General features: G+C 39.9%; 1 protein-coding gene across 13 annotated transcripts in view; it reads left to right on the top strand.

The window, feature by feature from the left end:
* The window catches only part of OBSCN (obscurin, cytoskeletal calmodulin and titin-interacting RhoGEF), a 201,046-nt gene that overhangs the window by 141,267 nt on the left and 38,482 nt on the right, over positions 1-21,297 (top strand). For 12 of the 13 annotated variants that reach the window (XM_054057959.1, XM_054057967.1, XM_054057964.1 and 9 more), the window contains 10 exons: positions 674-790; positions 2,761-2,925; positions 4,132-4,290; positions 5,834-6,011; positions 7,445-7,558; positions 8,556-8,723; positions 9,500-9,602; positions 10,195-10,324; positions 11,431-11,536; positions 17,964-18,006. In XM_054057959.1, the coding sequence (XP_053913934.1) occupies positions 674-790; positions 2,761-2,925; positions 4,132-4,290; positions 5,834-6,011; positions 7,445-7,558; positions 8,556-8,723; positions 9,500-9,602; positions 10,195-10,324; positions 11,431-11,536; positions 17,964-18,006 (1,283 nt within the window). The remainder of the gene's footprint in view (positions 1-673; positions 791-2,760; positions 2,926-4,131; positions 4,291-5,833; positions 6,012-7,444; positions 7,559-8,555; positions 8,724-9,499; positions 9,603-10,194; positions 10,325-11,430; positions 11,537-17,963; positions 18,007-21,297) is intronic. The other variant, XM_054057971.1, reaches the window with a different exon arrangement.

Raw genomic sequence — 21,297 nt, 5'->3', positions numbered from 1 at the left:
TGATGCTTGCTAGAAAAAAATCGCATACATTCACACTAGTCCCACATTCACAGATCCCTCAAATTATCAGCACAAGCTCTCAGCCTCCCTCATGTCCGTGCCTGGATCCTGGGTCTGCTCCTTGCAGCTAGTCCAGCTTGAGTTTGCTGGTAAATTGCACACATTTGCATCCGTATGCACCAGGTCAGTGGAATGGATAAAGATCCAACTCCGTGACTGATGTACCACCACATGGATCCCATGACCTGTGCTTCCCATGCCAGGTGCCAGTGCCGAGATCCTCACTCACTCTGGTTGCTGGCACTGCAAACTCTCCATGCCAAGGTCTGATACCAGTTGCGGGCATTGAGTTTCCTTGTTAATGCCCTCCCACCTGCTGAAAGTGCTTTTTCATGTGATCTCTGGATCACATTTCCCCAGTGTCAATCCTGCACTGGAAAAGCAGAGAAATTCAGTATTTTGGACATCTTGCTGTCTAAAACTATAACGAGTTGGTAAAGAATGGAGGACGGTTATGGGTGTCCAAAATATGGGGCAGTAAATCTGTTAGAGCTGTCTGGATTTGGCTGAGTTAGGTCTACAAAACAGCATCATATGAGCATTTTCCAGGGACCAATCTTGTCAATTGTTCTTTATAACAAGTTTTCCTCATTCTTCTATGTAATTTTTTCAGAGATACACAGATGAAATATTAATTAATGAAGATCCTTCACAGCCACTTATCCCACCACTGCAGCACTACCTGGAAAAGCCCATAAACAGGATCCAGCAGTACCAAACTATAATCAAGGTGAGAAGCACTTGGTATAAGCTTACATGTAATAGGTTTATGCTCTGCTTTGTGCAGCTTGGGTAGAAAAAGTTTTTATTTTAATTTCATATTTCTTGGCTTTCTTTGATGCAGCCACAATTGAAAGTTGCTCGAGTAAGACGGTAATCACCATAACCAGTGATGGCGATCTCTAAAAAGGTTTCTAAATGGAAATCCATGTAGAAATTCACCGTATCCAGTTCCATAAAGTTCAGCAAACTTTATCTGGATGATCTTTTAATATATGGATACACATATCTGAAAAAAATGCTTATATGCACATATATATGAATAGATGTGTATATATCATTGAATCATAGAATGTCCTAAGTTGGAAGGGACCCACAAGGATCATCGAGTCAAACTCATGTCCTGCATAGGACAAACCTGACATTCACTCTATGTGCCTGAGTACACTGTCCAAATGCTTCTTCAATATTGTCAGGCTTGGTGCCATGACTGCATCCCTGGGAGACTGTTCCAGTGCCCCACCACCCTCTGGGTAAAGAACCTTTTCCTAATATCCCACCTAAACCTCTCCGGGCACATCTTCCTGCCATTCCCTTGAGTCCTACCATTGGTCACCAGAGAGAAGAGATCAGCACCTGCTCCTCCTTCCCTTGTGAGGAAGCAGTAAAGGGCAATACGTTCTCCTCAAGTCCATGACAAGTATGAATTTTCTTCATTCTCAGCAACACGTATGTAAAACAAAACAATTTCCAATGTGTAAGAAATTAAATTACCGGCTTCACTTCCTTGTCTTTTTTGCTGACATTATAGTATAATGAAATTTTCCTATTACGGAAAGCTTTACCTCATTCTACCATCATGAAATGTTTCATATTTCAAGTTTTCATCTGTCCTGCTATCTCAGGTTATAGACCAGACCACAAATGAAACTTTCGAAGTAGGATTTTCGTAATCACATTTTTCATGGGAAGTAGCAGTAGCATAGTCAGACAAAAAGGCTGCCAAAATATTTTTGTATTCTAGCATTACGGAAGTGAGAAGTTTAAATTGTTTGAAGAAGGTTCAAATTAACTTTCTAATTTTTAACACCTGCTTCCATGTAAACACCAACATTTCAGAGGGTCTTCTGGAAGACAGCAAGTATGTCTTCATTACTAAAACAAAGGAACAGGAACAGGTCTCTGAGGAGACCTTATAGCAGCCTTCCAGTACTTAAATGGAGTCTACAGGAGAGAAGGGGATGGGCTCTTATCAGGGAGTGCAGTGACAGGACAAGGGGGAACAGATTTAAACGGAAAGAGGGGAGATTTAGATTAAATATTAGGAATAATTTTTTTCCTGTAAGGGTGGTGTGGCACTGGCACAGGTTGCCCAGGGATGTTGTGGCTGCCCCATCTCTGGAGGTGTTCAAGGCTGGGCTGGATGAGGCTTTGAGCAACCTGATCCAGTGGAATGTGCCTCTGCCCATGTCAGGCATTTAAAACAGGATGATCTTTAATGTTCCTTCCAGCGGAAACCATTTTGTGATTCTGTAAGATGTGGAAGAAAAGGATAACTGCTATTTCATATTTTTTTCTGTCCTCTCTTGTTTTTAATCTAGTAATGACTCAATTTAGCACTGCCACTGCTACAAGAATTACTTGCCTCATGGTGTTATCATGGTAGACCACAAGAGAAATGCAATGGATATATTTAGAATTGCTTTTTGGTTTTCAGTCACTGAAGTATATCTGGTATTTGTTTCAATTTTGGTTTTGATATCAATTGATGTAAGGAAAAGCCACTTTGCCTAGCCAGCGACACTGAAGAATAAATAGGAAAGAGGAGGCATTAGTAGCTAAGTAACATATGGAGAAAGAATGGGATAGAGGTGGCTCAGATGAAAGAGCTAGAACAGATATAGAGAAACTCTTTGGCTATCAAGGAAATGTATTTTTTTAATCAGACAACCCAGTAACATTTTCTTCATTAATCTACAGGAATTTATCCGGAACAAAGCAAGAAATAGCCAGAACTGCACTTTACTGGAACAGGCTTATGCCATTGTGTCTGCACTCACCCGAAGAGCAGAAAATGACCTTCATGTCTCACTCATCGAGAATTATCCAGGGACCTTGGAAAGCCTTGGGGAACCCATCCGACAGGTAACTGGAATTTCTCAGTTAGTATTAGTGCTACGGATGCCTTCACTAGTTTCTAAGTAGCCATAGGTCCTACAAGAAGCTGCTTTAGATCTGAAAGAGAGTATTTGCTTATCACCTGCCTTACTATTACGAGAGATGGGTGTCCTGGTTTGGTTAAGGTTTGAAGCACCAAAGCACAGATGCTTATGGAGAAATTCACACATAATGTAGTTATATGTTTTTCCCACAAAGGAACAGATTTGTTCTGAGCCCTCAGGTGATTTTAAAACATTTTAGTTTTTCCTCCTCATCTCTTCTCATTGGCAAGCTACATGGGCCAACCCCTGAAACTAATGGTATCAGTGGGTTTTCCAGTTGATTTCTCAAGTGTTAGAATCTCACCGCGCCTTTTCAGCACAGAGGTTTTTGTTTGACAAAGTTCTTCCAAAGACTTTATTTTGCTGGAGTTCAGTACAAGCCAACATAGTATATGTTGCATGTGCTCCAAGTGAAAATATTAGATCAATTTATGGACATTCTTCAATAGCTGTTTGCACATCTTCAAAAGACCTGCATGCTTTTACAGGTCTCTTCCATGAAACAGATATGCATTTTAGGAACACAGAGAAAAGATGACCCAGCTATTGGGACACTAGTCTCAGACTTTCAACATCCTTACTGAGATTCCTGTTTCTTTGTAGACATACTGTGCCACTTTGGGCAAGTAATTTACTCTGCCTCTTTGTATCCTATGTCTTGCATTGGGAATTACAGTACATTGCTGAGTGGAATTGTAAATCTAAATTACAGTGATAATGAGACACTCTGATGGGTATTCATCTATCCACATTTAGACATCACTCCTCAAAAAAAACCCAAACAAAATAGTTTGGTAAATCAAACCGCAAGAGCACTTACTTCTCCCTAATGATGCCAGGGAAACTTATGTTACTGGGTAACATAAGCACTGTATTTTTTTGGCAACAAAGAATACCATTTAAAGGTCAAAGTAATGACAACCACTGTGTGCACCCTGTTGGTGCTGTCAGTTTGATGCATCACCTTTAGCATTAGAAACAATCTGCTGTGCTGTGATAAAACAGAGATGAATAAGTTGATGTAACAGTAAACATTTGTTATCTGTTCACTGAAAAATGATGGTGAGACTTCATCTTTGTAATTATTCCAGGGTCCTCACTATGTCCTCTTCCTTCTTTTTCCTATCAGGGCCACTTCATCGTGTGGGAAGGAGCTCCAGGAGCTAGAATGGCATGGAAAGGACACAAAAGACATGTCTTCCTCTTCAAAAACTATATTGTGATCTGCAAACCAAAGCGAGACACAAAGACAGACACCTACAGTTATGTCTTCAAGAACATCATGAAGGTCTGATCATTACATCCTCAGCTAGAGCATTTTTCTGTCATTTAGAACTTCACTGTTAGATCCAGCTTGGACATTTCACTAACCTTGTTGAGCTATTTATTTGTTTCCAAAACCTCTGAAGCAGAAGTAGAATCTATGCGCTGCCCAAAATCTCTCTGTTAAGCCTGTCAGAAATAATAAGAGGCATGGGTGGATTTTACTGTGGAGCAATGAGATTACGTGTACAAGTGTTTATTCATCTCTGTTACCTCATTGAGTTAACTGTATGAGTATGAGATATTGGTGTGAATTGTGCTCTCTATAGTATTTGCTAGCATTTCAAGATCTTTGGGTTTTGCAGTCTGTCATGTTGGTAGGAAGTTGGAGAAAATGCTGTTTTAGCCATTTGCTATACTCCCAGTGGTTCTCTCTGGTGCTTATGCCCTTTTCTGACACCAGTTCCTGTTTGGAAGTGAAAAAATCAGAGGATTTCAGCTCATCTTCAGACATTCAGGGCACAGGCAATAATTCGTAGATAGGATTATTTTCCCAGTGTAATAGATGCTCAACTCCAGAAAAATGCAACCAACTAAACAAAAGAACTGTGGAGTTCTTGACCAATAAGGACCTTCTGAAAGTCTCTATCTCTGTCCTCGTTGATGTTCATAGACAGGTTTTATTTTCCACTTCTTGGAAAATGGATTCTTTGTCCAGAGAGTGCCTGCTCTGTAATTTCTTTTCATGGTGTCCCAAATTGTGTTGTTCCAGGGCCCAACAGCACTGTGCTGTAGGGACAGTGCTTCCCACCCTTGGGATACCTTTTGATGCTGGATGTTATTTTGGAAAATGTAGTAATTACTCCCAAGAAAATGTCTGTTTGATAACCAGAAAGTCAAGTAAACTGTGAAAAAGGGTAACAGAGTGACCCTGGCTGCTGTTCAGCCAAAGCTACATTGCATTGCTCACACAATATGAAAAATTTTTAAAAGCAATGTAAGCTGCTTTTGCTGTTGGAGCATCTATTATAGAATCATAGAATCACTAGGTTGGAAAAGACCTTTGAGATTATTAAGCCCAACCATACTTGTCCTCTACTGAATTATAACCTTAAGTAGTTCATCTAATTGTCTTTTAAACACCTCCAGGAATTGGGACTCAACCACCTCCCTGGGCAGCCTCTGCCAGTGCCCAATGACTCTTTCTGTGAAGAAACTTTTCCTGATGTCCAATCTGAACCAGCTCTGGAGCAACTTGAGGCCATTCCCTCTTGTACTATCACCTATCACTTGGGAGCACCCTCTTCTCTATAACTTCCCACACAGCTTTAGTGGGAATGACACAACTCATGTCCACTGAAGAGGGTACACGCTTGCAGCTGGAGACTTGCTGGTGTTTAATAGTTGTTTCCATTTCAGACCTTGCCTGAAGATGGTTCTAGTCCACAAACCTAGGCCTGGATCTGAACTATCCTAAACAAGGATTTAGTTACAGGAAAAGTTCTGGCTGAAATTCAGCCCTAAGAACACAGGATGTCTGTTGACTTTCTTGTCTTTCTGTCTCACAGCTGAACAACATAGACGTGAATGACATTGTGGAAGGCGATGATCGGGCATTTGAGATCTGGCATGAACGGGAAGACTTAGTCCGCAAGTACCTCCTTCAGGCACGTACAGTGAATATCAAGAACTCCTGGGTGAAGGATATCTGTGGCATACAACAGCGGATCAGCGAGCCTGTCTGGAGTGAGTACAGCCCAATATTGCCCAATTATCTTAGTTTTTTTTCTTGGATGGTTCCCCTGATTCAGTAAGGAGATTAGCAAAAGATGGAGAGAAACCACCTAGGGTAATTCGCCACCTCTTAAAATGGACAAGAGCTGGGGTTTTTCCCTTTAATAACATCATGGACTTCTGTAAATAACAACTCACATGACTTCATAGAATGCAATAAGCTTTAATTGTAATAATTATAACATTGTTAAGTCCTTCACCTGAGCTGGGGAATGCACCTTTATCAGGATCTGGCAGTGGGGTTTGACTCTCCCCATTTACTATCTCGTGTCAAGACTGTATATCACTGAAGTGATTTACACAGCAGAGGTCACACAGGACCTGCACAGATTTTGAGGAGTTACCAGAGTAGATGAATAATTTTCTAATTATTCTTCAGTGTCAGTAGACCAATTGTGAAAAACATAGGCTGACGAGCTGAGAAGAGGTGTCTCCCCTTGGCTGTTTCGAGCGATGTGTGTTGCCTTTGATGGAGGATCAGAGTCAGAGGCTGAAGTGGTTGCTCATCTCCTTGTGTTCATATCTATACATTTTTGTAAATAAGCAGAGGATGATTTTTTTCCAGCAAAATAGCCCAGAAAATGTGTGTCACTGGAGAAGAGAAACACATTATTGCAACTTCTAAAATACAAATTCCAGAGCTGGCACTAGAGATACATTTGATGCAGCAGGGAAGCAGGGATTGCAGAAGGGTAGATGACCACAGAATTTGGTGACAAAGGCCCTGGGCCACTGCATGAAGAGCTTCTGACTCCAGTGAGTCATGCAGTCTACGGACCTGACCCAGGGCTAAAACTGTTGCCCTTTAGGGTGCAGAGAAATGTGGCTTCTTTAAATGCCAGAGTGAAATTTTATTTGGTGTGACCACACTGAAAATAAGTCTGGACATTTTATCTAGTGAGGTGTTCTAATGAGATATTCTATCAGAGTAATTTTGCATAGTTTCATAAGGTAATAATAAGTTAAAATAAGATCCCTTTAACAAAGTATAGATTTTATTGTACAGAGACCAATAGATACTAATTTGGATATGAGGATTGCATTTTAATTGAGGAATTATCTTAACTGCGACAGCTGTGTGTTGTCTGAATAATTGATATGCTTATTAAAATCATGGCCTAAAATACTTCTAGTTAAGCAATAAATCCCATTTTTTTATGGTCCGTATTTATAGCCAAGAACAGACATCTGACAGACTGAATTTAATCTCAGATAAGCAACGACAGCATGACACCTGGATAGTCATTAGCTGCTAAAATTTCCTTTCCATTCTGTACCTCACAGACTTGAAAAAATTGTAGCTATTCTTGGCTTACATAGCGGTATCCACGACTATGGACAGAATCCCCCTCCTCTGGACTAACATTTTTATTCTGATATTTCAGTACCTCCAGACTTTGAGGAAGAACTGGCGGACTGTACAGCTGAGCTGGGAGAGACAGTCAAGCTGGCTTGCAAAGTTACAGGAGTTCCCAAGCCATCTGTATGCTGGTACAAAGGTATGAGCATCAAGTGTTTAAAAGCAACCTCCAAATTTCTTCTCCATCTATATTACTTTGTCCTAATTGATTAGTGTGTAATCTATAGCACAGGCAGCTGTGTGGACATACTCTTTCCCCCAGCATTACGGTACTGCAGAAGAAACAGCTTTGCTATAAGTTTATGCCTTGTAAAGATTAGGAGATGGGGTTGAGAGTTGAAGTTGTTTGGGTCGTTCAGCCTAGAGAAGAGAAGGGTCCAGGGAGACCTTACAGCAGCCTTCCAGTACTTAAGGGGGACTATAGGAAAGCCGAGGAGGGGCTCTTTATCAGGGAGAGTAGTGATGTGGCAAGGGAGAATGGTTTTAAGATGAAAGAAGGGAGATTAGGATGAGATATAGAGAAAAAAATATTTACTGTGAAGGTGGTGAGGCACTGGCATAGGCTGCCCAGAGAAATCACCTCGAGCTGTTCACGGCCAGGCTGGGTGAGTCTGTGAGCAGCCTGATCCAGTGGAAGGTGTCCCTGCCCATGGCAGCGGGGCTGGAACTGGATGATCTTTTAGGTCCCTTCCAACCTAAACCATTCTACGATTCCAAGTAACCTCCCTTCTTAAAGCACTGAGAGAGGAGAAGACTCAAAATATTTTTTTTTGAGCTTATTTGCCTTTTCTATGAAAGATCAATTCTGAATATTTACAGTCAATTTAAAAGTGTTCCTTTAGCTGCAAATTAGATCTGTAACTGCACAGCATATACTCTGAAAGAATTTCACTTTTATATGAGGACTGATGATGTATGAAGATGCTCAATGCTCCTAGACAATGTTTTGTAGAGAGCTGGACAAAGATAAAGAACTCCCTCAAAGATAAAGAGATTCCTCAACTATAAACACCAACTGCAATAAAGCAGATACAGTTCTTATTTCTGTCTAGCTGAAAAGCTGAATGAAATTCCCAAGGATAAAACATAATTGATGCTAAGCTATTTAAATAAAAATAAATCCCTTTGTCTTAAAGATGGAAAGCCTGTGGAGGTTGATCCCCATCACATTATAATAGAAGATCCTGATGGTTCCTGCACATTGATCTTGGACAACCTAACAGGTGTTGACTCAGGACAGTACATGTGCTTTGCTTCTAGTCCTGCTGGAAACGCCAGTACCCTGGGAAAGATCCTTGTTCAAGGTAATGTTCTGCACAGATGTATTGTTTTAAAGCGGTCTGTAACACAATACCTTTAATATAAATACTGAGACATTCCAGAAGTTATCTGTAACATCTCCTGGATAAGACAGTTCAGTTCTGGAGTCCTCAACACAGGAAAGACAGAGAACTGTTAGAGCAAGTCCAGAGGATGGTCACAAAAATGAAGAGAGGGATTGAGCACCTCCCATAAAAGGACAGGCTGAGAGAGTTGGGCTTGTTCAACTTAGAGAAGAGAAGCCTCTGGGGAGACCTTCTAGCAGCCTTCCAGTGGGGCCTAGAGGAAAGCTGGGGAGGGGCTCCTTATGAGGGATTGTAGCAATGGGACAAGGGGTAACAGAGGGGAGATTTAAATTGGATATTAGGAAGAAATGTTTTACTATCAGAGTGGTGAGGCACCCGTACATGTTGCCAAGAGAAGTCATGGATGCCCCATCCCTGGAGGTGTTCAACGACAAGACGAATGAGGGTCTGAACAACCTGATCCAGTGGAAGGCATCCTTGCCCATGGCAGGGAGGGTTCGAGCTGGAAGAGCTTTAAGGTCCCTTCCAACCCAAACCATTCTATCAGTCTATGATTTTAATAATAATTTTTTAAAGTATTTAATGTACAGGTGTAGACAATTATTCTTAGGTATAAAAATTTGGTATTTATTATCTTGTGTGCAGACATCATAAGAATTACCTGGTCAGGTAATTACATTCTTTGTATCTGGTTGTATTTCGAGACACTAACTACATTTATCCTTGTTTTGCAGTGCCACCTCGGTTTGTGAACAAGGTTAGAAATGCTTATTTGGTTGAGGGTGAAGATGCTCAGTTTACCTGCACTATCGAAGGAGCACCTAGGCCTCAAATCAGGTCAGTTCTTCAAGTCACACCAAAAGAAATCTTGTTTTCCTATTTTGTAAGATCAGAAGTGTACCCTGACCAAGGTTATGACCCTTCCTTCTCCGTATCTTCCATCTTAACCCCTTTTAAATGCCAGCTCTTTCTGATCCCAACATTACTGAGATTCTCAGCAATTTATTCTAGATAGCACTTGGAAAGAAATGCCTACACAGAGTCCCTGGCATAGAACAGGATTATATCTAAAGTCCTGACAACATCTTATACTTTCTTTATCCTCCCTGCTGTACATTTGAATTTCTTTCTTCAGCAACTAACCTAGAATATCAAGACAAAAAGCATAGCATAGCTTCAAATTATTTGAAGCCCTTTGCCCTGCATCGGCTGATGAGATTTCTTGAGACACACCTCATAAACCTGTGAGGTGCAATATCCATGTGTGATCTATACACCTGTAAACATATCCTTCCAGGATCCAAACATCTGTCTGATGTTTACTTCTTGAGTTGTTTACCCACTGCTCTGATAGATGGATCAGTGAGCTGAGGTTTTCTCAGCACCCCATACTTTTTCCTGGCTTACGGTCAGTGTTTTCCACCTGCAGATGGTACAAAGACGGTGTATTGTTGAAGGAATCGGGTAAATATCAGACTTTCAGTGAACCACGGAGTGGCATAATAGTCCTGGTGATCAAGAACCCTTCCAATGAAGATATGGGACACTATGAATGTGAGGTAAGTTTGGAGAGATTCAAAGATCTGCAGTCTGATACGATGTAGAAGAATTCATTTTACAGGGAGGGATCCATTGCATGAGAATGAGTAGTTGCTGTCACCTGCCATATCAATAACACTTGTATACAAGACAGGTTCTAATGAACTAGATCTGGCTTGTGAATATCCAAAAGCTACAGAATATTCTGATCTGAGAGTCTGGTGTCTCAAATAGTAATAGAAGCAGCTTGTTTTGGAGCTTAAATTCAGATCTAGATCTCTAGAGAGATCTCTTAGAAAGGTTAGGAGCATTTTGACGTAATATGCTTCTAGACTGTCTTTAAATTAGAACAGATTCATACCCTACAAAGAAAGTATCCAAAGCCAAAGAGACAGAAATCATGCCTAAATAGAAGACTAATCTGCTGTTTGTTCAGCAAACATGCATGGAAGAATCTAATAAATTAAAATAAATGAGTTGTAAAATATTTTCTAAGAATTAGTCTTAGTCCATACCTTCTTTGTAATAAAGTAGCCATAAGCTTTCACTATTAGTCCAAAAAAAACAGTTGACCTTGATTTAGGAAATTAGTGTGGGTCACCTGACACACAGGAAGCAGCTCAGCTCCCAGCAAGTTCACAGTCATTCCACAGAGGTGTTCAGGAAGTTTGGTGTAATTTAAAGACATCTACTATATTTTTTTTTGCAAAAGCAAGTTACCTTGCACTTGCAATCAACTAAGATGCAGTATTCCCTTGGCTAAGACTCAATGGATTAATGGATGATAAACAAAAAACCCTCTTTTTAACTACCACTTAATGCCATATGGCAGGAATCTATGCCTGTTCATAGAAACAGAGCTGCCTCAGGGCCAAGTCACAGGCTGCAAATACCTGGGTTAACTCATGTGTTGTAACTTGTCTGTGGGTGTCATAAGCGTTAAAGCATTATCATGAACTCCGCTAAGCAGTAATGTCTTCGTACAAACTTTAACTTAGGTTTGGGGTCACATCTTCACCGATTTCTGTTGTGGTGTAATTGCAATGAATTTGTAATATAGTATAGGAAGTTTTTTATTATACAAAAGCATCTTGTGTTTCATTCAATACTGCATGATTCTCTTTAGCTGGTGAACAGATTAGGGTCTGCAAAAAGCGGAGCAGAACTTTACCACCACAGCGCTGCAGCCCTGACCCAGGAGAGGAGGGGAGATCAAGCCATTACTATAGAAGGTACGATCCTTGACCAGCTCTGTAAGTAAGTCAGTGAATTACTCTAAAACCATCTCATTGAGGACCGAATGTATTTGCCATCTTATCCATGTTGTTTGTTGGTGTACATGTATCTGTACGTCTATCAAGATGTGCATGGGTATACTGCAGCTCAGCTCTATACCCATCACCATCTGTTGATTTCCAAACCTGGCAAATCAACTTCATCATATAATGCTCATAAATGCATTATATGAAAAAGGAGAAGGAAATGAAGGGTGCGTCATATCACTAGTGAAAGGAAAATGTTTCTGTTCCTGTTGGAATACTTGCGGACCTGTGTCAGCCTAGCAGATCATGAGTAGCATAGTGCTAATAAAACCCCAGGGGCCTGTAGTTAAAGCTGCAGGCATAGCGTGATTGTTGCTGAAATATCACTGAAGACCGCCTGGAATGATTGAGAAAGCAGAACCGAGAGCTGTGCAATATTAGTTGCACCTCCTGTGCATTAGTTCACCCATTATCTAGGACTGCTCAGATATTAGACATCACATAGCCATAGAATCTATTACTTCTGTTTCTACGTTTCTGCTGAGTTGGTAGGCTGATATGGACTGATCCAAACCCACATCTCTTTCTTAACAGCTGCCTAAAGACACCTTCTTATCAAAGTGATTTTCACAAGCAGTGTGTTAGACAGATTTGCTATAAACTCATCACAAGTGAGTTTAAATCAGTGGCTACATCTGTGTAAAGAACATTTCCTGGTGTAGCAAATTGGTTCGTTGAACATCTTAGAAGTGTCCTTAGCTGGCTGAGCATGGGCCAGCCAGCGCTGCCTGTCTTCAACAGCTCCCAGCAGCAGCCAAGGGACCATCTTGAACAGATAGTAGATGTCTTGCTGTTCTGGAGGACAAGAGAAAGGATTAGAATAGGCACAAGCCATTCCATGCCAGTGAACCTTGGTGTCAGAGAGATGTCCCAGATGTGGTTAGTGGAAACACGGTCAAAAAAACCAGTGTTATGCCATGAACTGTAGGACCTTTTTTCCTCATTTTCAGTGTTTTTGCATTGTCTTATGATAATAACAGGGGTTCAAGTGTGCTTTTGGCAATTTATTATTAACATTCACTAAGAGCCATCGAATAGGAAGCCGTTGTGACTCAAGAAGCTGCTGTGCAGCAAATGACTGGAGTCTGCAAAAATATTCAGGGTACTCCAGTTTTATTTTTTTCATCAGTTTCCATAGGGTTCCACTGTTGGCCCTGTCTGAGATAGCATTCTGGTCTGGACGGACCTTTGGGCCAACCCTCTGCAGACACTAATGTTGTATCATTGTATTAAGAGGATTCAGACACAATATCCTGATCTATGTACTCACTTGCCTAGGTTTTATGCTGGTTTGCCTTGTAATCCTTTCCCAGAGTACAATCAAATCACTCAAAAGCATTACAGGGAGAATGGTGTTAGTAGTATAACAATGTTATAATTGTTTCATCAGGATAAACCTTGAAGTACTTGTGTGCTTTGTCCTTGCTAAAAAAAAAAAAAAAAAAAAGAGAGAGAAAAATAAGTTGTATACAGGATATAGATGAGCATAAACCAATCATTGTTAGAGTGGCATATCTTGATGAAGTTCCCCTGTACCAAGGAAGAAGATGTTATAAAAATGAAATAAAAGGCTGTAAAATAGTAGTAGGAGCATTGTTCAGCTCTTGGAGTTGCACATTTTTATGTTCAACCCTGAATTAGTCACGTGTTGTTATTCCCACAGTCATAAATAAAATTTCATGAGCTTGCTTGAAGAAATATAATTGTAGTTTGCCTGGACACTTCAGAAATGTTATGAAATAGATTTTGATCCGTGACGTGCAATTGCTTGAATTTGATAATAAGGAAAGAAATAGATCCTGAGTCGCCTCCGGGGAGAAACAGAGGGAGAGCTGCTTCAGGCCAGTGGAGTAAAGAGCAGGCTTATCCTCAGCAAGAGGAATGTTCTGAGCATAATCGCATCAGGAATGCATTTCACCTAATGCACTTTGAGGAGGGAATTTGTTGCTTTCTTGAGAATCAATAACCGGCCTCAATCTACCTATGGAAAAATCAGGTTCATCTGCTAAAGAAATGGAGGGACAGATGGATCTCATAAAGGCTTTCTCTTTCCATCCTTACAATCTTTTCTATTTTTGAAAATGGGATTATTTGTAACTTCACCACGAGGACAACATTACTGCTATGTGGTACTATTTCAACAGAAAATAGACTCCGTGTCTGTTTCCTAGCTCACCTGCAGTTTTACCTGATTTATCGTTGGTTCTGCAAAATGACTATTGTTGAGAGTCTCCTGAGGCACCCAAGGAGCTTTAGTTGCAACTGTTTTAGTGTTTGTCCTCCTGCCTTTCTGTACCGTCTATGGAACTGAACCAAACCTACTGCCACAACTTGGGATACCTTTAGTGCAGTGGTTTATGAGCCCTGACCTGCAGTCCAATATTATGGGCCTCAAATCCAAACTTCTCATTAGAGTTAAATTCACATTATGAAATCTGCTGATCCATTGGAAGGACCAAATCCAAAAAAGGATGGAAACCACTGGACTAAGGGTTCCCTTTGTGAGCAGCCGCAGCTTGGGCTGCAAGCCTGAAATGCTGAGTTCTGCCTTCAGCTACACATGGTTGCTGCACTGAAGTCAATGGAGAGTTGCTTTAAAAATGCTTTTTATGTGGATATTGGAAGAATTTTAATTTTAAAGTGTAACTGAAAGAAGATCCTTCTCTTTGACTTCAAATTGACTGTCTGCTTTGCACCTTGCTGCTTAACCTACACATGGCAGAACTGGGCCGATGTGCTCTGGCATCCCTTTTTAACATGTTACCGCTGCGATTCATTCATCCCGGGCTCACTAACTTGTCCATTGTTTTAAGGAAAACGAAGCCCAGTGTTTACTGAAAGGTGTTGCATTCTCTTCTGGGCTGACAGGTCCAGGATGTATGATGAGATAATTGATTGTAGGAGAGGAATCAGCTACACAAGCGGAGACAAGCAAAACCATCAAGAAAAGCAGTGCATGCAGATACAGCCAGGCAACAGGAATCATAATCTTACCTTAGATCTCATGCAGAACTTTGGGGCAGTTACTTAGTTCCCTTCTTTGGTAATACCCATCTCGCGTGGAAAAGCTAAAAATTGAGGCTTTCATATTAAAGACTGCTTTAAAACAGAAAGGAGCTTTAAATGTTTTAGTGCTACCCTTCTGCTGAAGAAATAGGGCACAGGAGTTTGTCCCCCTCACCTTCCCTGGTTGGGGTGATGATTAGGATATTTGTCTTATTACTTTTATTCCATTGTCATGGTTGGTTAGTCTTGGTTTTGGGCTGACCACATGGTTTTCGGTGCAAATTTAAGAGAGCACAATCTGCCTGGAGAATCACGTTGGTCACTGCAGATGAAAAACCTTTTTTTTTTTTTTTCAGGGAGAGTGCAAAACACTTGTATTTCTTTCACACAATTTTGGAAACAGTGTTGTGTCCATGAATTGCTCAGTTGAAGATTAACTTTAGCAATTCATGTCAGATTTGTGCCTCCCTTGTTGCAGATCAGACTCCTAAGCATAGCAGAAAAGGATGAAAAGCAGAGCAGTGCTCCTGTGGTTTTAGCCAGCAGCATGTACTGAGCAGGATAAATAGATTTATGTTTCTGTGAGTGGAGAAAGCAGACATAAAGTTAGCAACAAAGGCCATAGACCATTCTTCATCCATTCAGAGCAATAAAAACTCGCTTATCCTAAATGTTTCCTCACTTGTAATTCAATGATTTAACATATTAACCAAAGCGGAGTCTAGTCCTATAGAAGCACTGGCTCATCCTAATGCTTCCAGCTTTTAATCTGCTTCTCAGGGGCTCCTGCTTCGCAAAGCTGTTTTCCTAAAATGCTATTGAACAAGTTGAAATGATAAATCTGGTGCAGAATATTTTCCTCTTGGGGAAAAATAAAAAGAAACCCAAATTCTCTCATCCTACTTTCATGTGGTTCTATCCTTCACATAGGATTGCTTAAATCCTCCCTTACACCTTGGTCAGCACATATAAAATGGATCTGTCATGCACTGAGCTGCAAGTCATCAGGACTCATTTACTATATGCCATTTACAGCTTTCTCATCCCAGGCCTGCAGAACTTTTGAATACGGAATCCCTTTGACATCTGCTACACGGAGAAATGTTGCAGTGGTGTCATGTGGGAGGACTGCAAGAATATACATTAATAAAGTAAACGTTACAGAGAACATCTTAGAGACACTGCGGGATTTAATTGAATACATATTCAGTCGTCATATAAATACAGTTGTTAAAATAACTGGCAGGAAGATGTGCCAGGGAGGATTAGGTTGGATATTAGGGAAAAGTTCTTTACCCGGAGGGTTGTGGAGTGCTGGAACAGCTCCCAGGGAAGCAATCATGGCATCAAGCCTGACAATATTCAAGAAGCATTTTTACAATGCCCATAGACCCATTGTGTGAATGTTGGGGTTGTCCTGTGCAGGGACAGGAGTTGGACTCTATGATCCTTCTGGGTCTCTTCCAACTCAGGACATTCTATGATTCTATGAATTGTCTAAAACATCTATGTTAGGTGTATAATCAAATGTATTAATTCTTATTTACATCAGAACTGATACTCCTGCTGCTTCGGGGTCTATCTCACGATGTTATTGGATGAGATTCTCTAAAAGCCGTGAAAAAAAAATTGCACAATATTGACTTCAGGGTTTAAAAGTCAGTGAAAATTTCTGCTGTGGGTGCAGTAAATTGTTCAAGCACTTAGTTCATCTTCTGTCATCGTATCATTATCAGTCCACCATTTAAAAAAAAGGTTTTGAATTATTTAAAAAATATTAACCAAGAGTAGGAAACAATTACATAATAGTTGTGTTCAGAGATAAACATTTCAAAGGAATTTTGCCCTTTACTTACCCAGAAAGCTACAAACTCTGATTTCCAAACAGATTTTGTTTAAACGCATTTAATTCTGCAGTAGCTCCTTAGTCTCTGTTGAAAATTATTCCAGATTTTTACATGCATAAATCAGACAAGACTCTGCAAAGAAAAAGTAGAGCTCTAGGTGAGATGCTGACATCAACATTTGTACAAAATTCTTTTTCATTATAATCAGATTTGTTGTTTTACCTAGAGGCAGAGAGAGCCTTTGGAAGTTAAGAGAAAGGAAAATTCAATTAAACTATTCCATCTAATAACATAATTATATTTTTAATTTTCAGTCAGTGCTGTTTTGGGACACTATTGAAAAAGTCAGCACTAATCATAAGTTATTAAACAAACACTGTAAGTTCCCTGGGCAAGAACTGTTAGTGATTTTATAGGGATATTTTTGAATTGTAGTTCAGTTTCAATTGTACCAACTGAAAATTACCAGAGCTTATTTATTATAGGCTGGCTGGAAGACTACAAACCAATTGATGGGAAAATCACTTCAATATTAAATTAAAGGGTTTTTTTTAGAAACTTTTCTATTCTATTAAATAAAAAGTGGGGCTTCCTGTTGTTTTTCCTACATCTCAAATAGGTTCAGCAGTTCAGAGTGTGTTTGTAACAGTCTGGTTCAAATGGTGTCTTGATTTTATTTCAGCAGATAGGATGGGAACCTGCTGAATATCTCTATTAGCTCTTCAAACAGTATCTTTCTTATTTTTAAAAGTGTCAGTTTTCAGAAATGTTCACAAAATTATTAAATCATTGCTTTTCTTTTGATCTTGATATGCATTGACAGCTTCCAGTTTGTTACAGGATGAGGGTGAGGAAAAATAGCAAATTATATAAGAAATGGAGTAGACATAGGTGATTGCAGGACTCTCCTGGGTTTCCTAGGGGTTTTTTTTTTTGATGTTGATTTTCTTTACTGATGAGAATTATTTTAGTTTTCATTGTTATCAGCTTGGATTTTGCATGTAGTGCACAAAAGCTTGGTTCAGTGTTTAGGGAAACTCTTTGTAAGAAGTGAAATCACAGTTTAAAGAACTTGAGCTCTCCAGGATTTTCCAAATCAAGGCATTTTCAGATTTCTCACACCATCACCACCTTATTATAGGAAATAAAAATCTAAAAAAAGGAACTTGTTTTCTAGCTTCGACCTGCCAAACAAAAATGTCAGAAACTCATGGTAGAATAAACAGATTTTGCAACATTGTTCTCACAAAATATTTAATTTCAAAGCTAAATCATTCACTGTTCAGAAAGCACTCTGAATTCTCATTCTTGGTCAGAAATTCTAAAGATGATGCTGGAAATAACCACAGAAAGCATGGATGGGATGGTACAGTTGGTTTTTTTTTTCACTCCAGTTTATTTTGATTAACTGAGCAAAGTTAATTTAATCATTTCAGCTTTTGCCTTTCTTTAACCCCATGCTGTTCATACTGTTTTCTTTGTAGTCACTGAACAAGAGACTAAAGTGCCCAAGAAAACCATCATCATGTAAGTGCTGATTTTTTTTTTTTTATAACATTTGTGTTTTGCCTTGCTGCCTATGCATGATCCAATAACAAGCTTGTGTTTATTGGCCATGCAAGAGTGTTCATTCCCATCCCACCAAATATCATGGTATTCTGTGCTATGCAAAGTGACCACCTGAAAAAAAAATATGTATCTTACTATCCTTTTTATACAATAGCCGCACTTGTGTTAGACACAGCCTGGGTCAGTGGTTTATTATATGACATGTGAAAAAAATTCCACTGAATACTGCCGACATTACACAAGAGCTTGAGAAGGTAGAGTCTGACTCAGTGTTGGAAAGAAATCAGCTTTGAGAACTGGCTACTTGAAAAAATATAGAAATATAACAAATACCTCATAGCTTACAGTGATTTCTTCTGGCTTTCTAGTTGAAATTTTTCAGTAAAGCCTTTCATAATGAAGCAGAAACAAGATATATGTTTTTATCCTCTTCTGTCTCTATATACCTAATATGAAATTTTGTCCTGATTTAGTCCTAATTTTGTCCTTAGACTTTTTGGATACATTAAGCCTGGTTTATATTGGGTGTCTAAAAAATGATAAATATTAATTGCAGCAAAAAGCAGTACTTTCTTAGTGATATGTGGACCTGAAGCTCATCAGCCATTAAAATCTTAAGGTATGTTCATGTTTTTAAGTATCATGAACAAATACGAGTCCAAAGGAGGGCCACAAAAATGATCAGAGTGTTAGAACACATCCAACATGAGGACACCTGAGAGACGTGGGGTTGTTCAGCCTGGAGAAGAGAAGGCTCCAAGAAGACCTTAGAGTGGCTTCCAGTAATTAAGGCGGCCTACAGGAAAGCTGGGGTGGGACCTTTTATCAGGGACTGAAGGGGTAGGACAAGGGGAATCGGATTAAGCTGAAGGAGAGGTGATTTAGATCAGATATTATGAAGATTTTTTTCCTGTGATGGTGGCAAGGACTCTGGCACAGATTGCCCAAAGGAGTCATGGATGCCCCATCCCTGGAGGTGTTGGATGGCCAGGCTGGATGAGGCTTTCAGCAACCTGATGCAGTGGAAGGTGTCACTGCTCATGTCAGAGGGAATTGGAACTGGATGGACTTCAATGTCCCTTCCGATCCAAAACAATCTATGATTCTATGAATATTGTTTCCTATGCTGGAAGGGGAACATTGTCCTCCTGTGGTAGGCCTTCAGAGCACCTCCAAGCTATTCAGATCATGTCCTAATGGTAGTAGGTGACTATAAAATTGTTGTTTGGGGGAAACGCATTCTCTCAAAAGTTATAATATTGTTGAAATCAGTCCTCAACTTGGACATGATGCTAAAGTTGACTTTTTTACTTTCAATAGATAAGGAGGATGATGAGTGAAATGACAGCTAAAATATGCTTAAGAGTTGATTTCTATTATCTCTTTTCTTATTTTATGTAATGACTATTAGTTATGATCCACGCACTTAGCCTTTTTAGAGCCACTTGCATGTAAGAAGACATATTGACCCTCCTAGCAGCTTCCACCTTGAATAGGCAAAGAACAGACAGGAGAGGCAGAAAGGGGTTCTGCCTTTGCTTCACTCTCTTCAGCACTTAACATCTTCAGTTATTAGACTTTTTTACCCTGCTAAGGCCAGAAAATGAAGGTGTTTCTGCCCGTACATCTCAAAGACCAGCTTTCAGATACTAGCAGTAGAGATAAACAGAAATATTTTGTATATCATGTTCAGAAACATCCCAAGGAAGTGATGAGCAGGAAGGAATCACTCAGAGACAGACAGTGATTTAGTAATCTTCGAATCTTAGTAAATCTTATCTTTTATATCTTTGTGCATGTAAATCACCTGGACAGATGCTTTTATTTAAAATCTCTTCTCAGTTCAGCTAGTAGTTCTACTTTTCCCTTTAAGATTTCAAATCAAAAGCAGTGACATTAATATTGGTTGGTTAAATAATATAAAACCAATGCAAAATATCATCAGTTAAGCTGATTTTTAAATTTCTGATGTGTAAATTGCATAGACTATTGCTTTGGACAGCTCAGGAAGTGATTCCATAAGTAAGGGCTGCAGCCCCAAAGGAGGTTGGTACATTTATGAGCAGGATCTTAGAACAATAGAAAACGCCCTCCTTTTGATGGTGGATGTGGTCGTGAACTCATTAGAGTGGACCTTAGCTGGGACTGGAATAAGGATGGGGTAAAGTTAGGGAACAAGTTTCTAAGGGCACATTCCAGCTCTCCTCAATGTGTAGCGAGCTGAGGAAGAGAAGCAGCTTGGAAACTACTAGCAGAAAATAGCAGATAATTTAGAGATGGGATTGACCAATATCTATACATGCAAATCCCAGAACCTCAAAGAGCATTTTAACCTTGCAATGTAGAGCAAAGTCCAGTGCAAGCACACATTCATTCTTGCCTTTGTCTAAAATGATTTAGTTTTGTGTAATTCAGAGAGGAACCATAGCTATTATGAAAGTTCTGCATAGACATTAGAGCTCTATAGAAAAACTATAGAAAAATTGGGGGAAAGAGTAAAGAACCGAAAAAAAGCACCAGAAGAGACAATGCTCTGAAAGAAACCTCACTGTAGCTGATCCAGTCCTGGACTTCACTGCATCCTCAAAGGGAGAGATTGATGGTGGAAAGATATCTGATCTCCATAGGAGAAGAAAATACCAGTCTCCAAAAAAGAGATCAAAGGATGAGAAAGACTACAATATCTCTGAGGGGATTAGTCTTCCATGGCAGTTAGGCAAATGCAATAGGAAAAATGGGCTCTCCTTTCGCAAAGACTCCTTCCACCCTTCTCTACCTCAGTGCAAAAGCCAGAGCAGAGGCAGCTGGAGGGCAGAGTTGGCCCTGTGAGGCTGTGAGTAGAGGCCGGTGAGGAGAAAGAGAGAACTGAAAAAGCTATTGTCTTCATTAATAATCTCAGTTCAGGCCATTGTCTTTACCCTTCAGTTACCTTTTTTTACTCTGTTGCTTGGAGGTAGGGACAGAGTACCAACACAGAAACAAAATCAACTTTGCCTATTAGGACCAAAAAACCAGCTACCTCCACTGCGGAGTGTTAGCTTCCCTGTGCTGGCAAAGCAAACACTGTCTCTACCTTTCAGTTGTTTCATGTAAGAAATGCTACTGAAATATCTGCAGGTAAAATTGCATGTTAAATGTATAAACTAAGAGCATTGAAGTCTGGGTTTATGTGTTCCCGTCCCCAGATTTCAAAGCTATTTGATCCAATTTCATCTGTAGCTCATTTTAAGTCAATGTTTGTCCTGGCAT

Source organism: Cuculus canorus, chromosome 2 (assembly GCF_017976375.1).
Source record: "Cuculus canorus isolate bCucCan1 chromosome 2, bCucCan1.pri, whole genome shotgun sequence".
Taxonomy (NCBI): Eukaryota; Metazoa; Chordata; class Aves; order Cuculiformes; family Cuculidae; genus Cuculus; species Cuculus canorus.
Note: the sequence above shows the minus strand (reverse complement) of the source record. Positions and strands in the feature narration are given on the sequence as shown.